The sequence below is a fragment of the Blennius ocellaris genome (assembly GCF_963422515.1).
Source record: "Blennius ocellaris genome assembly, chromosome: 11".
In the NCBI taxonomy this organism is placed as follows: Eukaryota; Metazoa; Chordata; class Actinopteri; order Blenniiformes; family Blenniidae; genus Blennius; species Blennius ocellaris.
In genome coordinates this window covers 22,936,091-22,952,680 of record NC_137660.1, presented here as the reverse complement: position 1 = coordinate 22,952,680, position 16,590 = coordinate 22,936,091, and the positions used below count along the sequence as shown (strand labels likewise).

The 16,590-nt window shown below is 39.0% G+C and overlaps 2 protein-coding genes across 2 annotated transcripts; both read right to left on the bottom strand.

Annotated features, from left to right (window-relative positions):
• Positions 1-1,943: 1,943 nt before the first annotated feature.
• On the bottom strand, positions 1,944-7,937 carry syt19 (synaptotagmin XIX; the record flags this gene model as incomplete). The annotated part of the gene is made up of 8 exons (XM_080504768.1): positions 1,944-2,988; positions 3,070-3,181; positions 3,409-3,528; positions 3,713-3,865; positions 4,096-4,278; positions 5,203-5,325; positions 6,538-6,611; positions 7,736-7,937. 8 exons carry the CDS (start codon positions 7,935-7,937, stop codon positions 2,681-2,683), a joined length of 1,275 nt encoding a protein of 424 aa, XP_080360894.1. The 3' UTR covers positions 1,944-2,680.
• Positions 7,938-12,477: 4,540 nt separating this feature from the next.
• Positions 12,478-16,386, bottom strand: LOC308136337 (C-signal; the record flags this gene model as incomplete). The annotated part of the gene is made up of 6 exons (XM_080504653.1): positions 12,478-12,591; positions 12,769-12,879; positions 13,083-13,253; positions 14,464-14,651; positions 15,972-16,023; positions 16,234-16,386. The coding sequence occupies 6 exons, from the start codon at positions 16,384-16,386 to the stop codon at positions 12,478-12,480; spliced, it is 789 nt and encodes a 262-aa protein (XP_080360779.1).
• Between the last annotated feature and the right edge of the window lie 204 nt (positions 16,387-16,590).

Genomic DNA, 16,590 nt, shown 5'->3' with positions numbered 1-16,590 from the left:
ATGGCCCTGTTTACACGACAACGATTATGAGTATATCCGCAAAACTTTCTTCACTGCTTGCTATTTAGCCTGTTACTGCGCGTGCGCAACTCTCCCCCTCACTTCCCCTTCCATACCTTGTAAACAAACATGGCGACCCGTAGTGGTTTGACTCGCGGTAAGTATTATAGTTTAATCGTCCATATCAGTAGTTTTATAGTTGAGACTCACCCCTGATAGCGTCCGATGCGTCATCAGTCCATGCCGGTGTCGGGTGCTCTCCATTTTCTTCATGTTTATAGCGCATTCTTCTCTGCACACTTCTGTGTGGTTTCGTTACAAAATCAAGCAACAGCGCCCTCCCATGGCCCGGCATACTAACTACATCGTTGTCCCTGTGTCTGCTGCTGCAGTGTAAACATACTCCTTGTTTTCAACGGATTAGGTGTTGTCACGAGAAACGTCATGTAAACAGGGCTTAACAATGTGCTAATAGCTGTAGCTATGCTGCTAGTGCTAATAGCTGCTTGTGCTAATAGTTGCTACCGGCTCCTTAAGTTCATATGAGGCGTTCAGTGCACATGCTCGAATCAGCTCACTTCAGTTGTTCAGCATGCATGATTCAGCTTGAAACTCGAAAGAGTCGTTCATCTCTCTGAATCATTCAGTACTTTACAGTCGTTCAATGAGCACTGCTCTGTGTGCGCCCTCCGCCCCTCCCTTACCTGAAAGTCTCAGATTGTTTCTGAGTGACAGTGTAGAAAAAAACACATTGTTTATTTGTTTTGCAATGCTGGCAGAATACTTGGCTCCTGGTTCAAATAAACCTTGAAAAAAACAAAGAATATAGAATAAAGAGATCATGCACCACCATGCAGGGCCCTGCTGCAGACATCCATTTATTTCATTCCAGAAAGATCAGTTGATGAATTAAATCTTTATCCATTAATTGACATTGTCATTGACCGCCATAAGAATAAACATGATATTGTTAAAATACCAACTGATCACGTTTGTTTGTTTGTTTGTGGGACCAGGGCCCAACTTTTCAACTCTGCATTGGAAACAAAACTATGGTCTATACTGCCACCATGTGGACAAACTGATGAGTTATTTCATGAACAAAAAAATTGCTTTCCATACATCCCATACTCTATGCCGCACTGTAAGTACATACGTTTCCATGTCACTGTGTATTTTGCACATTAGGTTTTTCCTGTGTGTGAGTGGGATGTTTTTCTTCCAGGCACACTAGTTTCCACCCACAGTTCCAAAATAATGTATGTGAGGTTAATTGGACATCCGAAATTTTCACCAAGTTTGAACATGAGTGTGTTTTTCTCTGTTTTCCCAGGTAACCCGTCCAGTTTCCACTGCCTTCAGCCAGACCTTGAACCGGATAAAGAGGTCCAGAAGATTGATGGATAGTATTTACTTATGTTGTTCACAAGTTAAGTATAACCCAAAACATGGCAACTGAGAGTATTGTACACACATTGACAAAAAGATGACTTATGACATTTGGCTTTGCTTTGTTTCAGTGATGAAAAAAAAAGAGGGTATGACCTGTGTGTCGACTTTTAGTGCTTAGTAGTCTCAAACACGCTTTCCATGATTATATGCCTTTACACTCAAAAAGCAAATAAAACAAATATTTTAAAATGGTGACATGAGGGGCAGGCTCTTCCAATCTAGCACTGGCCATCCAAAGAAGGCCATGTGGTCTTGGGAAGATGTCCAGTGGAAATCACTGAAAATGCTGTACTCAGTAAAAACACATTTTATCAATACAAAGTTTTAATGATCCAAAATAGACAATGAAAATGTACACAAAGACATAGCGATATGTTAAAATTTAACCCAAATGAGACAGCTTTTCACATTTATTTAGTGGAGTTGAAAAGACAGAAGTTGCTACCTTATTCATGTCTTCGTGTTTTATTTCACAAACTAATAAAAATCTTTGGTAATACATTGACACTTGTGCAAATAACAAACTATGGTACTTTTGTTTTCGCTGATAAACTGTCATGGAGTCATTTACAAACAGCCACACTGCAGAGTAACAAAACATGGAGATTTACAGATTGACAAGAATAAGGGGGTCATTTTTAAATCACAAGGGATTCAACGTTGCTGTTGTAGATCAATTTAATCAACTGGTCCTTGGTAGTTTGATCCACTAATTCAGGGAGACTGAAAACATTTTTTTTCTCATTTTGGCAACTAACAATAGAGCTGATGACATGGGAGTAACATTTTAATGCAGTAAGCTAAGCCAGTGATTTCAGGTGGTGGGAAGGGTGGGGTGGTGCAACAGAGGTGGGTTTATGATGATAGCTTCCTGTGGTGAAGACGTCACAGGAGCACAATCAAAACCTTCCAATTTGAGGAGCACACCCCCTGTGTGCAGGGAGAATATTTTCCATTTTAATCAGGAAATATGTGCAACTTTCAATCCGTTTCATGCTTTTTCCACAAAATGTATTATAAACAGATGGCAAATCATGACAGTCACTGGTTACTTGCATGACCTTACAAAGTACCAGGTAGAATTTAGCCCTTCAAGAAGTATTTTAATGAGTGATGAGACCTTCAGCTGAGAAAGTTAGAAGAGCACATAGACAGATGGGCTGCTATAGACAGGGGTGTCTCATATACGAATTGTCAGCTACAAGCAAAATACAAAAATGAGAGAGACTCAGACCAGCAGGCTGTGCCACTTTGCTACCGGCTGACGAACTGAGCGCATCATCAAACTCCAGTGCTCGTCCTCCAAACTCTTGTCCTTCCCCACAATCGACTGTCCAATCAGATGTTTGGCAGACTTCTTAGATGTGTGGGTCTTGTACACGTAGACCAAAACTTTACACTGCTCCATGGGAGACTCCGGCAGGGAGAATATGAGGACCTCATTGAAGACGGTCAAGGAACACCGGGGCACTGCATAGGTTTTCTGGTATGGCAGCTTGGACTGGTTGCACTGGATGGTGATCCTGGCATAAAGAGCTGAAGAGAACACATGAGGAGAATTTGTGTTGTACTGCACATTTGTCATGATTGTACGTGTGAAGTCAGTTTGTCATCTACCTTCATTTGAGCAACTCTGAGTGAGAACAGTTCTGATCTTCAGCAGGCCAACCTCCAGCCTCTGAGAGGTGGGAAGGAACTTCAGTGACAGCAGCAACTTTCCAACAAGATCCTGTGCATAAGGTCAATAAAACATCAGCAAAACCACTGCATGGTGGAGGGATCATCACGGTTGGTAAGTGCCTGCTATGTCTAAAGGGTTCCCGAAAACATTTTGCATTCAACATGTGGCTTGTTATGCTTTATCCTGCTGTGTGTGTGTGTGTGTGTGTGTGTGTGCGTGCGTGCGTGCGTGCGTGCGTGCGTGCGTGCGTGTGTGTGTGTGATAGAATGCAGTACCTTCTGTGGAGTCTGCAGAGTTTCTTGCAGCTCCAGAGGATAGGAGGAGTGGAGCCGCCTGAGAGGAACCCTCACTTCTCCTAACACTGTGTGTCTGGAGTATTTGTCATAGTCCCTGACCTGGTTAACACACACAAACGTGACAGAATCACAGAATCAGGGATGCTTTGTAAAGTCTACTGCACACATTTCCTGTATTGCGAGGCCTAAACGACTACAAAATGTAAGTTTTCAACCATTAATTTTAGTAATGTTGGTCATGTACAGCTTTAAGAGCGAGAGGTGTGTTTGTGCACTGCCGGACCTCCATCCTAAGGTTGATGTGGTGGAGCAAATCCTCCTCCTCCCATAGGATGCAGGTAAACTGGTCTCCGAATAAAGGATTGCAGCTGCCTTTCACAACACGAGTCTTCCACTCTTGCAGCACAGTCCACAGAACAGGCGGCGTGGCTTCTCTCTAAGAGGATAACACAGCACTAATCCATAACACCTTCAGATGATCATTGCAGAGACAGAGCTCCAGCAGAAACCCAAGGGATGGTGTTGACTCATTTTTGCATGGGAAATGACAGGGATTTGCCTGACAAACAACTTTGGGTCAAAAGGGCAACTACAGATGGGCAGGGCAACTCAGGGCAACTTTTCCTAAAAGAGCAAAATTAAGTTTGTGTTTTACAATCAAATCACCTCATCATAATCAAATTCCTCCATATTCACTGCTGACTTTGCAACCAAGAGCCGTATCTTGACAAATGGCTGAAGGCTTTGCCTGCGCGTGTCCTGAAAAAGACCCTCAGCCTGCAGCACAGTGACCACCAACTTAGCCTGTTGCTGGTCGAAGAAGACTGAGAAACGTAGCGATCCATCAACCTATAAGAAGGAGATGCAGTATGTTAGCAGAGAGCCCCAAAGGCCTAACATTTCCTGACAATTAATAAAAACGAGGATGTAGTAAAATATCATTTTTCAAACTACTCAGTTAAAGTATTCTTGTGATGAGTGCCCATATACATCAGTTGTATCAGATTAAATATCTTAACAAGTTTTGCAGCTTAACATTTTGTTTTGACATTTCCTTTCAGATTTTTGGCTGTTTTCTTCTTGACATGGCTTGTTTCAAATTATAATTTAGAATACAAATAAAAATCTACTATCATCGGTATAGCGCCATGATACATTTTGGGTACGAGGGAGTCATCTAGTGATCAAGCAGAGGTATTGGCATTTTGAACATCTCAGCAATAAACAGAATCCAGACTCACAGTTAAAGGTAAAAAAGAAACCAAGCAAATACAGTGAGGAAGCTTTCAATGCTCAGTTAGTAGAGATAAAATATTCCTGCAGGTGATTCAACAGATTTTGACCAGAGGACAAAACACAAGACTGAGAACCGAGCTGAAACAAGAGCGATGCAGCAGTGTCATTTGGGTATTGACGTGTGTAACTTTGAAAAAGCATGCATGATGGCTACAAAATGCGGGATTGAGAAAATAAGATTGATTTTGGGATATCTTACTCTCCTTTTTTTTCACCACGAGGAACAATATGGAAATTGTATTGTTCAAAAAGATGTTCAATTTAATGTAAATGTTTTCACATTGTAGTTCCACAACAAAGAAAGAAATCTTACAATACACTTGTATTTAAAGGTTATGCTGTGACTTTACTGATATGGTTGACACCCTGGACTTTTTCTTTCTTTCTTTTTTTTAACCATAGAGGAATAGGCACAGACAATACAATAAAACTTGCATGAGATGTCTCATTACATCAGGATGATGGAGCCTCTGTTACCTTCCTGCTGGTCCCTGCCTTCTCTCCCATCTCCCCGTCTGACTGGCTGGATGCTGAGGAGGGAAACGAGGCCAGAGAGAAACAGCGGCTGAGCCTGCAGGCCTCGGCGTTGGCAGCAATCATCTGCCAAACACACATGCATACACACACCCACATGTTTCCATGACACCTCCAGGTTTTCTTTGGCTTCTGGCTCCCAGGTCTCAGCTTACTTTGTTTGCATAGATATTGCACTACAGCAGCGACGTCCAATCCTTGTCCTAGAAGCCACCGTCCTGCATGTTCTTAATCCGATTTTACCACAGCACCCTTAATTATAACAAATGCCTCATCACCAAGCATTGCAGAATTCTTGAAACCAGTCTTACACAAGAGGCTCTCCAAGACAAGAATTGGACCCTATCCAACTGAATCAAACTTTATCTCCAACCTAACACACTTTTAAATGAGAATCTAACTGGTTTTTTTCTCAATGTTTACTTATCTAATCATAGAAAACACATCTATTAAACTCAGTGCAACATTGACTGACAATTAAGTCATGTGGCATCATGCAAACAGACTGTAGGAATGTTCAATGTCAGAATAAACACCCCACCCAGCCCGCCTTGTCTTCTCTCAGAGGTGTACAAACAGCTGCTAAATCCATGTCAAGATAAAAGCATCGGCTGAAGTCATTCTTGAATCATAATTTTATCTTCTTGTGATGTCAGAAGCACCTCGCATAAATATTCCTTGTTGATGTCCAAGCTTAGTGGCCATAATGAGTTTGCTTGATCTCCCTTAAGCTCAATTTATGTATGAATTGTTGCTTTTAAATGTTAATATGTATATGTGTTGATGTTCTGTCATACTTTCGCATTCCCATTTGGGTCAAAGATATTGCGGAACAGTCAGGTAACTGAATTTACAATATATCTGCATTTACCAGCAGGAAATGTTTAGGTTAGGGTTATTCTTATAATAGATAAGAACATATTATTTCTTATTTTGTTTTACTGTCCAATGTGCTGCACTAAAATGTATACGTGTAACAAAATTTGTCAATGCGTACAAAGAGTGGTCAATATGTATAAGGATATTTATAGTTGAAAACATTACGTTTTGGGCTTCAAGTGCTGAAAATACAGAAAATCACCAGTTCCTAGTCGAGCAGCTTCACAATTGACGCGTTTTTATTTTGACACACTAAACAAGAAGACGCAAAACAGCACAGATGATGCGGTTCATTCATTCATTCATTCATTCATTCATTCATATATTCATATTCTCACTCTAGTATAGGTTATTCTGAGTGATTTTGTTTGGATCAGTTTCCGCTCAGTTGCCTCTTACCTTTGTGCTTAGAATGCCCGAGTAGTTTCCTGCTGTCGAGGAATTTTCCACTGAGTACATCAGATTATTATTTACTACAACACAAAAATACACAAGATTGTATTAAAAAAAAAAAAAGAAGTGTTTTTCAAATGAAAGTATCATTCTTATTGTTATTTGTATTTTTATTGCTGTTGTACTAGTAATAGTAGTTGTAGTTTTTGGAATATTCTGTAACGTTTCACATTTAATTTATCATTTAATTTTTTTTGTCATGTTGAGTACTTGAGATCATGATTCATTACATTCCCCAAAAATATTATTTTAAATAGTATTTAATGTATTTCATAATACAAAACACATAAACATACAGTCACTACTACTACTACTACCACTACTACTACTACTACTACTACTACTACTACTACTACTAATACTGATAATCAGAACTATTTATTATTATAACATTCTAATTTATTCTAAAGGTCTATTCTTTCTTATTTTGTTTATTTTTGACTATTGTGGATCATAACACACAATAAAACAAGCACATAATATGTCAGTTTTTCTTTGTCTGATATTCAGTCTCATACTTGCTCTGGTAGACATAGGCCAAAATCATGTGTGAAATGGGGTTGTCACAATCCCCTCTGACTTAATAAGAACAAGTGAGCACTAAATACCAGTATATATTTAAAAAAAAATAGTTTTCAACTATTTCCCAATAATAACTAAAGGCAATTGTGCATATTTTAAGGAACCAACGATGCATTTGTTAAAAAGACCATAACCTCTCCCAGTCTCTGAGTATAAATCGTTCATTCCATTTGTTTGCCTGTCGATTAAACAAGTATTAGCGAATCATATATACTGAAAATTTCTTTTGCACTTTTTATGGGTTACAAAAAATGTAATATGACCGCATTTCTTTCATGCATGTTTGTTTATTTTGTCTTTATCCTATATTTTGCAGAAATATTATTAAAATACAAATTATCAACATATCACATAAATATATTTTCTTTAACTGCCTCCCAACATTTTGAAATTAATGACAAGTTTTGAAAAAAATTGAAATTCAAACATAAACTAAATGCTGGACAGACATTCAAAGATTGCTCTTTCATTAAAAAAAAAAATTCTGTTTATTGTTGCCCCCTGAACCATGAAATTAACTTTCCACCCATGCTGGAAAAGCAAATACTCTCATCCCTGTCACCTGTATCTTGCTGGGTGTATCTGGTGTGTGAGTGTGTGCAGCATCTGTATGTCTGCCAGGCCAACATGCCCAGAGCCAGGAGCAGGAGGGTGATCGAGATGGCCAGCATCAGATACTTGACTATCTCTGGGAATGGCATCCTCAGCTCCCAGGCCGCAGAAAACGGCTCCATGGGAGCAGGAAAATCTGTGAGAGTCACCATGACTCTGTCTCCATGTGGTCTACACCAGCCCTCTGCAACACAGGAAGATGGACAGAAGGCTTCATCACATTCATCACAGCAGCTCCACAAGGCACGGAGATGAGAAAACTGTAAACATCCAGGATATGGACAGACATATAGATAAAATAAAGAAAGAGTACATATAGAAAGAAATTAACTTTGACTGGGTTGAACCACTTCCTCCTCCCTGCTTCTAATTTAAACTGGACAGTCACTCGGATAAGAACATTTATCCAATGCAATTTTAAAGACCTAAATATGCCTGCTGCTGAACACACAGAAGAACACATACATAGCTTTGTGTCCTTATTTTGCATTCTTTACATATTTAATTTGGTACTTTTCCAGGGAGCTTACAGATGCGTAGCAAATAGAGTAAAACCATTGATGAGCTGTGTTGGCAGTATTGTGCAGGCTAACCTATGTGAGACCAGCGAAAGGAACAAATGACAAAACTTGTCAGACAACACAAATAAGGAACAAATAAGAAATAAGGAAGGATCTCTTTGAGTAAACTATTTACAAAAGTGTCAGTGAATACAATTACAGTATGTCACATGGATTCTTGGATTGTTTATTTTTTTATATACATTTACCTTTACCAAATATTATACTTAACAACCACAACAATATGAGCAATGCATGGAGTATGAAGGTTGTGACATTTACCCCCCTCAAAATACAATTAATATATTTTTGCCATCTACACTTTTCTCGGTTATGGCAAGTAACAAGCCAGTCTGAGAAATGGAAGGAGGAGAATGTACAGATATTTGTGTTTGAATGTAGGAAATAAAAGTAAAGTACTCAGAAAAACAAGTACAGCCAGAGTAAACAGTACTGTCCCATCTGCCTCGGCTGTAGAGAGAATAACTTTCAAATATTTGGTGTTTTGAATGAAAAGCACATACAGTAGATACACATATAGTCCCTACTGAATATCATTTGTAGAGACGAAGAACTCTAAAACATCCCATCAGTGGTGGAGTTGTTTCTTTGAGTAGCGAAAACTTGTACAATTGTAATGACATGGTTATCTCCTATCAGGAAGCCTCCAGTCAAATCATGCAAAACACAATGTACGCTCCAGACTAATATCCAGTATGTTTAATAAAAGAAAGATAGCCCTCTATAAATGTGCAATGCTGTATGGATGAGCTAAAAACTCAACCTAATTGATGAAAAAACAATCTAAGACCATATAAGTACAGGACATACCTGTTGCAGGTGAAGACAGCTCAATACGTCTTTTTCTTCAGGAATCCATCGCTCTTTTTCTGGTATGAAAACATGCTGTTGAAAATTTCCCATGAAACGTCAAACTCAAGACACTTGAGCCTCGTCACATTACTGTTCCTCCTGTGTCAACACTGCAGACACACTGCCTCACTCCTCTCTCTGCACACACCCAATACACATGACCTCCTGCACACCAGTGTGGACAAACAGGTTTGATTACAGCAAAATTACATTCGAGAGAGCTTAAGATGAAGTCATCCGTGTTGCCTTCCTCCTCAACCTTTGTCTGCACACTTAATTGTAAAAATCTCTGTAAAAAAAAAAAAAAATCTATATTAATAAAATACAGTGCATATCCAGGTCATACCTGAGGAGTTTTATGACTGAAAATGTGTCATTTATTTTTGTAAGGTCCATCTATCCATTTAACACATGTTCACATTCATCCATCCATCCATCCATCCATCCATCCATCCCTCTGTCCATGTTCTATACTGTCAATACTGTTCAGGGTGTAATTAAGAGTTGCCAACTGAATTCAAATGTCCAAACTCCAAAAATATGCCTATCTAACTAATTTAGGTGGTGTGAATGTGTGTTGCAAAAAGGTTTTAAATATATTTGTTCTTAGGTAATATATATATATCTTTTTTTTTTTTTTTTTTTTTAATTTATAAATATATCTTTAAATATATGTCACTGTCACAGTTCAATTAAAATGATCAATTATAGAGGAAATTTTATTTTCTAGAATCTGATGGTTTTTGGGGGGACACACTTGCCAGTACCAAAATGTCTGCTGCTCTAAATGAGCACTGCATCCTATCAGTTTGTTTCAGCAATAAAGCTCAATTATCAGTGTATGTAATAATCTAAATTTGTTTCATAATGCACATATATCTATTTTCTATTTTTCAAAGTTACAGTTTCAGCGTTGTTTCATCCCAATTTCCATACTTGGGCTTTTCAGGTGTCTGAAACTTGCGTATTTATTCTTCGAACTGGCTCTTTCCTTGTTTAAACTTCTTTGAGGACCATTTAGAGTCAATAAAATGATCAAAACAATACACACAGTCACAGTCATCCACAAGAGGAAGTTGAGAAAAAGTAGTCAAGTTGCATTCGTACTGATTTCTTGTTGAAAATAAAAATTCCTCACAAACATTTAAGGTGAAATTCTGGATGTTGCATCTTTTATAAATTTAGAAAATAATTCGTGAAACCAAAACTGGGATGCATGTCAATTCACAATCTGCAATACTGCAAATCAAGCTTCTATAATCACACTGTGAAACACATGTATGTGTGTAAATGTGAATAAAATACCTGACAAAATAAATAAATAAATAAATGAGAAATGTCATGGTTTATATGTTGTTTCTTGTTTCTGGAAATTCTAACTCTGCCTCTTGTTTCAGGCTCATTGACTTTCCCTCCTTGCGTCTGATTGCTGTTTTCCTGCCCTAATTTGTTTCACCTGTGCCTGAGTGTATGATCGCCTGCACCTGTTGACAGCAGTACCTATTTAGTGGTTCAGTTCTGTCTTTTCTTGTTGGTTCTCATTGGTTTGTGTTTCTGTGTGGTTACCGCTCCAGTTGTTCAGTCTGTGTTCTTGTGTTTGGACTTTCCAGTGTCTCTTTGTGATTATTCCTGTGATCTCATGGACTTTATTTTGGTCATTTAATTTTTTTTTTGCTAGAATAAAGTTAAACTCCTGCTCCACCTACATCAGTGTCTGGCATCATGAGTCCTCCTCTGAGCCAAACCTAACAGGAGATAACATTAAAAAAAAAAAAAATAATAATAATAATAATAAGGCATTGCTCAATGAAGTTTGGAATCTACTTCTTCTTGAATACATTTCAGAACTTTTTTTTAATTGTATTGTGAGTACTTTTGTAAACTCTGTCTTAAATACTCTGTGATCTTCAGGGAAAAATAACAAAGTACTCTTTGTAACAGGTGGAGAGCCCAAAGACACACATTTATAATTTAAAATGACATTTGTGGGAAAAATGTTTCCTTGTTATCTTGAATCTTGTCCCCTGTTGTTTCACGTGACAGCAGAGTGATGCTCACAATGGAAAAGAGGCTCAAAGCAAACTCTTGAACAATGTGAACTTGTGTGGGTGAAAGATAAAGCTGCAAAATAATCTAAACTCGTGTTTCAAAGAATGAGGAAGAAAAACACTCCGTCTCCTCTTCCTTGTTTGACCAGGTTAAAGTTAATTTAGGCCCTTTGCAAAGTATTCAAAGCAATACAGCAAAGATAAAGAAAACTGTTTATTGGCTGTGGTTGATATAGATCACAAGATTTACAATTGTGTTAATGTCTTTTTGTAAGAATTTTGATCCTCAAATATTTGTCCACAGACTTTTTCTAATCCCTTTCTTTGTAAAGACCTTCAAGCTGCATTTTCCATCATGAAGGGGCTCAACAATTAAACATTATGATTATTTCAGTGGGCCTTTTTTTGCCACGTTGCTATGGAGCGATTTTGCCAGAGTTTGCCACTTCTGATGTGTGTGCGCAAATTTTAACAAATATTTGAGTATGTTTAGGCAGTAAATAATCTCTTGCATGCCAATAGGTTCCATTTTCAAACATACACCAGATGCATCTCCAAGATTTTTGTACTTTTTGTAAATAACTACAAAATGTGAAACATGGGATAACAAAAATTTTACAGAGTTAAGAAAAACCTGCTTAAAGAAAAAGAAAAAAACCCAAATGTTAATATAGTGTTTTTTTTCCAGACTTTTGGCAATATTCCCAAAAAAGTCAAGGTGAAACTTAACCATTTTTAAAGCATTTTACTGATCTATGAGAGGTAACATGGAAAAACTTACACTTGAGATCTGTTTTAGGACATTACCGAAACAGAGAACTCTGCAACAGTTGGTTTTCCAAACTTTCAAGCAAAACACATAATTAATGTCAATGAGTGAACATTAGCAACAAGTTAACCTGACTGAGGAAAGGTAATGTGTGTAACAAATGTACTCAAAATTACTCTGCACTCGCATGCCATTACAGTGAATCAGATCAGAGTAACAAGTGGACGTAACTTCATGATCCCACACTCCATGACTTTCTTTTGGTAAATTTACCACTACTAAAATTTGCCTACTAAAAGCTTAAATTGCACCTTATTTGTTTAGTCACTGCACAAATTGCATCGCTGAGCTGTTCGTCTCTGCAAAACTTTGCAGGACCGACTGAGCAGCAGTCAGGATGAGTTATGAGTTTCTGGAGCTCCGTTTGGGTCGCAAATTAGGGTCACCAAGGCAGCTTCTCTCCTGTGAAGTTCAAAAAGGACCCATGATCCTTTTCAGTCAGTCCGCCGATCACAGACAGGACAGCAGAGACACTCTCCTCTGAGCTCAGCCGCCCCTGCAAAGAAACGGACAACCGAACAAACTCAGTCTCTACACTTCAAAAGAAGTGGACGGTCGTGCCGTTAATTACAGCTGACGTGCATCCTCTGAGAAGACTGGCTTCTTACGAGGCGTTTACAAATGTTCCAGCTTGTAGCATCATGAAGGAAGAAGACTGGGGATTGGCTCGTACCTCTGGTCCTCCCATGTCAGTGCGGACCCAGCCAGGGTGTATCCCCATACACAGAATCCCGTCAGGCGCCAGGTCCTTAGCCATACAGCGGCTCACCATGTTGAGGGCACTCTGAGAGGTGAAGAAGGTACTAATTAGCATTCATCACAACAACAAAAAACTGTTTTTTGTGTGAATGTTTGTCAGTGATTTCCGGTAATTTATTTCTTTTTTTTTTTTTACTTTTCTACACATCACGAATGGTCTAGAACTTATGATAGTGAGATTATCAGAAAATCAGGATTAAAGAGTCATTTTCATCCCACAGTAACAACCTTGGATGCCCTGTAGGGGTACCAGTTGAAACGGGTGTCCCCATCACCCCAGTTGAGCTCCACAGAGCCCAGTCGAGAGGACACGTTGATAACTGCTGCCCTTTGGATCCCCATCGCTCCTCCACCTGCACCTCCTCTGGATGCAGCTTTCTTCAACAGAGGCAGAAATGCCTAGCAGTGTAGAAAAGAAGAAATGACGCATCATTGTTGAGAGAAGACCTTATTGTCATTGAAACTGAACAGAATTTGGTTAGGACTTATCTGACAGGAATGTATGCAGGAATAAAAAAAAAAAAAACAACTATATGTATTAAACATAGACCTATTTTTTCATGCACTGATACCTGTTTGCACTTAAACAAATACAATTAATTTCTAGATTATAATGCTGTGATTTTACTAGTTTTACTGGTATGTGGCTCTAAAAACACCGCGACCGACAGGGATAATGCTGAAGTTGCTGCCCTCTGGTGGTGAATTGATTATCTTACAAAAAGGCATGAATCCCTCATCTCGAGCCTCCAGAAATACTTTAAACTTGTCTGAATACAGTTTTATTCAATAAAATAATGAGGACCTGTCCATAAAAAAGACATTATAAACAAGTGTGCAGGTTTAGTTTTGAATAAGCCAATATTGCTCAAATCAATTAAACCAATTGGAAACAAAACAAATAAGTTGTATTTAATTCGAAGGTATAACTAATAATTACTTCCCTAAAGTCAGAAAATTGACTTAAGAAATGTTAAGTAAAGTATTAAAATGCAGCGAATTTATCAACAGGGGCTGGAAACAACAAATATATGTATCGACTACGTCTTGAAATGTATTAAAATATTAATTTCTCTGTAGTTTATCTGGGGTTGGCTGGAATAAATGTGATGCAGTGAGAATAATGACATGATTCAACACATACAGAGATAGGATTTCTGATCTTTGTGCTTCACTGCTGACTTCTAAGCGAACAGACAGCGACGACAGGAGAGCCGTGTGCTGCTTCGTGGCCTTGCAGTCACAGAGCGTCCTTCAGCAGGAGCAAACTGTGCGTCAGCAGAAATCTGCCCTGCCGACTTCTTTTTGATCAGCGTCTGACTTTGGGGCCGGCGCTCTGAGGCCAGCCACAACAAGGGTTTTGATTAATATTTATGATATACAGGCTGCCGCGAGCTGAAGGGTTCTCTTATTTCTGCACGTCAAGGTCATCTTTTAGTGTTTGTTTGCAATGAAGTAGAGGAAAACGCTACTCCTGAGTCTCGAGTGAAGCTCCTGGAGTTTGTTTTGTCCCTCATCTGGTGAAATGAGAGCCTGCAAATCAAACTTTTGCTCACCTCGAAAGGCCAATCTGGCAAGAGGTAAGTGAATATATATGTCAGGGGATTACCTTGGTGATCATGAGAGGAGCCACAGCGTTGGTGTGAAAGTTTTTTATCATCTTCTCCGCAGTTACCGAATGGAAGTCGGCCAGCACGTTGACTGCAGCGTTGTTGATGAGGCAGTTCAGACCTTCATCCTGCAGCAGTCGACCAACTTCCTCCACAGACTTCTCGATGCTCTCCTGGCTCACCACGTCTGCTCCAAGCACACATCAAGCCTTTCAGTTAGTGCGCTGATCACGAGGCGAAGAAAAGATAGCAAACAATGAATTCTGTGTAAAACATATTTCCAAGGTATAAACTTGCATGAAGTTGCAAATAGATTATGTATGTCAATTGGTCTTATTGGGCGCATATATAAACATTATCTACCGGTACTTTAGTTCATTGCAAAAAAGAAAAGTTTTTTTTTTAATTGCATACTGAATTGATATTGTGCAGCTGTCCTTATGAGCATAATTTTTGGATTTTGTCACGTCCCAGTGGCTCCCCTGTCCAAACCCACACTTGAACACGCAAACTGCACAGAGAAAAACAAATATTAAAAACCTAAACCTCATGGCCATAGTCCCATAAAGTGACAACACCGAAACACAAAACAACCTAAAAACATTAAACAGCACAAAGTAGAAGTGAAACGACTAAAAGGTTAGAAAAATATGCCTAGATTCAAATAAAAAAGCACCAAACAAACACAAATGGGTGTAAAATGGCTAAAATGAGGCACAAAACCCAACAAAGTAGGGTTAGTTATTAACTTCAGCCTTATTTGACAAGAAGTCAATATGTGAGCAATTTATGGCTACAAATGACAATGAACATTAGTCTCTTTGGGTCAGGCCAGAGTTTTTCAACCTTTTGTGTCTCGATTCTTGTTTGAAGCTGAAGGAATCCTCTGACATATATCACTTATTAAGAGCAGGGATGTAAAGTGCAGAGGCACTGAGTGTCAGTGAGGCACTAAGCTTGTTTATTTGACTAGAGAGGGATCACTTTTCTTTATTTTCGATGGCCAGACTTTTGCACTGAACCATGTGAGTTATCGGAAATGAACAAATCTTGCTTATTTATTAGGCTTTATTGTCATTGTCCAAATTTGCTGTATTGAGTTTCAAACTGAGTAGGTGTATTTTGCTATCTATTGTTTTACTTAAGGTTTTAGTAAGCGGCATAACATTAAGAAATATAATTATATAATAGAAAAACTGATCAGTTTTGCATTTTAATCATTTGATATTCAAAAGGGAATAATTTCTGTCACATTATTCGTCTTGTCAGAAAGTTATTACTGAAAGAACCAGTTCAATTGCCAGACAATCTCAGAAAATATTTTTTTATCACAATCAAATAGATTCTGACCATAAAGTATTTACGGATCTCTCAGGTTTCCAATATGCACTCACACACACACACACACACACACACACACACACACACACACACACACACACACACACACACACACACACACACACACACACACACACACACACACACACACACACTTCAGTCTTACCAAGTGGGACAATGTGGATGTTTGGATGTTTCTCCCGAAGTTCCTTAAGTTTCTGCAGATCAAAAGAAAACCATGACTTAATTCAGTGAGGAGGGGGACAGCGACCTCTAGTGACAGTTAATACGAATAACCTCAAATTCTATTAGAATATCTCCCTGATGGAGGTCGACTCAGCAGCAGCGTGCGCACTTTGACGCTGTTTCTCTGAACGCAGTTTTTACGCATCGGGAGCGCACAGATGGCGACAGTTGTTGGTGTTTACCTGCGCTCCTGCAGGATTTCTCATCGTGGCGATGATCTTCCCGGGCGAGAAACCTCCGGTCGCCAAAGTTTCCACAATCTGCATTCCAATTCCCCGATTGGCTCCAGTCACCAGCACCGAGTCGCATTTCGCAAAGTTCATGGCGTGACTCATCGCGGACTTTATTACGGGTGTTTTAACTGGAGGCCGGTGTGTTTGTGTGCGCTTTTTATTCTGTACAGTTAGTAATCTGCGGCCGTCACGTGGCTTTTCAGGATTAAAGAGCAATTGCAACATCAGACCAAACCCAGACAGAGACTTTGCACCCCAGATAGCAAACAGTTATTGAATCAACATTGAAATTCCGTCAGGCTGAAG